This window comes from Urtica dioica, chromosome 2 (assembly GCF_054948205.1).
Source record: "Urtica dioica subsp. dioica isolate 48M chromosome 2, U.dioica_male_clone48M_v1_H2, whole genome shotgun sequence".
Taxonomy (NCBI): domain Eukaryota; kingdom Viridiplantae; phylum Streptophyta; class Magnoliopsida; order Rosales; family Urticaceae; genus Urtica; species Urtica dioica.
The window spans coordinates 21,307,381-21,309,091 of NC_142757.1; the positions used below are offsets into that span (position 1 = coordinate 21,307,381).

General features: G+C 49.7%; 1 protein-coding gene across 1 annotated transcript; it reads right to left on the bottom strand.

Annotated features, from left to right (window-relative positions):
* Positions 1-564: 564 nt before the first annotated feature.
* On the bottom strand, positions 565-1,397 carry LOC149404166 (uncharacterized). Its single transcript, XM_089607426.1, has 2 exons — positions 1,227-1,397; positions 565-1,158 (listed from the first exon to the last, which is right to left on the bottom strand). The coding sequence occupies exons 1-2, from the start codon at positions 1,395-1,397 to the stop codon at positions 565-567; spliced, it is 765 nt and encodes a 254-aa protein (XP_089463552.1).
* Positions 1,398-1,711: the final 314 nt, after the last annotated feature.

Below are 1,711 nucleotides of genomic sequence, written 5' to 3' on the forward strand. Positions count from 1 at the left end.
AAAGAAAATAAAATTACATCCCATGGCCATCGGCCTTGTTCAAATTTTATATTGTCACTTAATCGAAATTGGAAAATGAACAGGAAAAAAATGGCAAAAGGAGCCGAGGGCGGGCCTCATTGGTAGTACTGTCTTAGATGCTCTGCGTTCCATGGGTGAGTAAACATGAGCCCTTCTAAGTTCTCGAGCTCGTAGGTGCCACCGTGTATGGCTCGGCGTACACGATACGGGCCTTCCCAGGTGGGACCCAGGACTCTTGCCCCTTGTACCTTGGTGTTTTGGAACACTCTTCTGAGGACGAGGCTCCCGTCGGCGAGCTTCCGAAGCTTGACCTTTGAGTTGTAATACTTCTCGACTTTCCCCTTTTACGGGGCGAGGCGGGTCAATGGGTCTACCCTCTTCTCATCTATGAGGTCTAGTTCGAGCCTCATTGCTTCGTCGTTGGCGAATTCTTCGAACTCTTCGATGCAGAAATTCGGGAGTTTTGTCTCAATGGGAACCACGACTTCGATGCCGAATGCGAGTGCAAACGGGGTCTCGCCGGTGGCGTTCCAGAGTCAACGACTATCCGGTGGCGTGGTTCCTGCAGAGCCCCTCGTGTCCCTCACGGAGCGCGTTCTTCGCTTCAACCTCGTTTAAGCACCGGAGGAGAGGCATCAAATGTCCTCTCTTGAATAGGGTGTCCCCTCTCATCGTGTACTTGGGTGCCAAGCTTCTCAACTTTCTCGCTTCCTCCTTGCTCTCTGGAACGACTCCTCGCTTGAGGTACTCTACGAGTGGCGTCATCCACGATGGGGGCGGTACTTCATCGATCACCCCTACGTCGCTTCTCGAAACGTATGGTCGGGTCAATACTTCTATCGGGACATTGCCTTCTCCCTCTTTGTCTATCCCTGACGCAAGGTGTGCCAGAGCATCGGCCTCGATGTTCGCCTCGCGGGGAACTTGGACTATCTCACACCACGACAGGGCTTCCAAGTTCTTCTGCGTCTTGGACATGTATGCGATCATGCTTGGCTCCTTGTCTACGTAGTTGCACTTTACCTGGTCCACAATCAGTTGTGAATCACAGTGGATGCGCAAGTTCCGGATTTCTAGCTTGTTTCCCAACTCCAAGCCAACGATTAGAGCTTCGTACTCTACGTCGTTGGTGGAGGCCTTGAATTTGAATCGCAAAGCATACCTCAATTTTTTCCTATCGGGGTTTGTGAGTATGACGCTGGTGCCAGCCCCCCGGTCGACCCGTCATGGTCGTTCTCCTTGTCTTCCTTGTCTTCATCCGTTGTGGGTGTGCATGTCAATTCTGCCACAAAGTCGGTGACGGCCCGACCTTTGATGGCGATTCTCGGTTGAAAATCGACCCCGTACTCTCCTAGCTCTTGAGACCATATGGCCATTCGTGACGAGGTCCCTTTTTGTAGAGCCTTTTCGATGGGGTGTCCCGTGCACACTGTGATATGATGTGTTTGACAATAGGGGCACAGTTTTCTCGTGCTCATGACGAGGGTGAGGGACTGTTGGAATTGATCTAGGGTTTAAGAAAAAGTTTAACGCTTTGGTAAGCGGCAGAATTTTAAAAATTTTCTTTTAACTAGTAAAACGTTTTTACTAACCTAGACAAAGAGCAAGTACACGTAAATAAAGACTATTATGAGCATAATTAAATTACTAACCTTTTTAGAAGCTTGAACGTTGATGAGCCTTCGGAAGG

Coding starts and splice junctions, on each gene's coding strand:
- LOC149404166 (XM_089607426.1), bottom strand. CDS start 1,397: ATGGCCATATGGTCTCAAGAGCTAGGAGAGTACGGGGTCGATTTTCAA. Junction 1,159..1,226: donor ACGGGTCGACCGGGGGGCTG/GCACCAGCGTCA, acceptor TTCAAATTCAAG/GCCTCCACCAACGACGTAGA.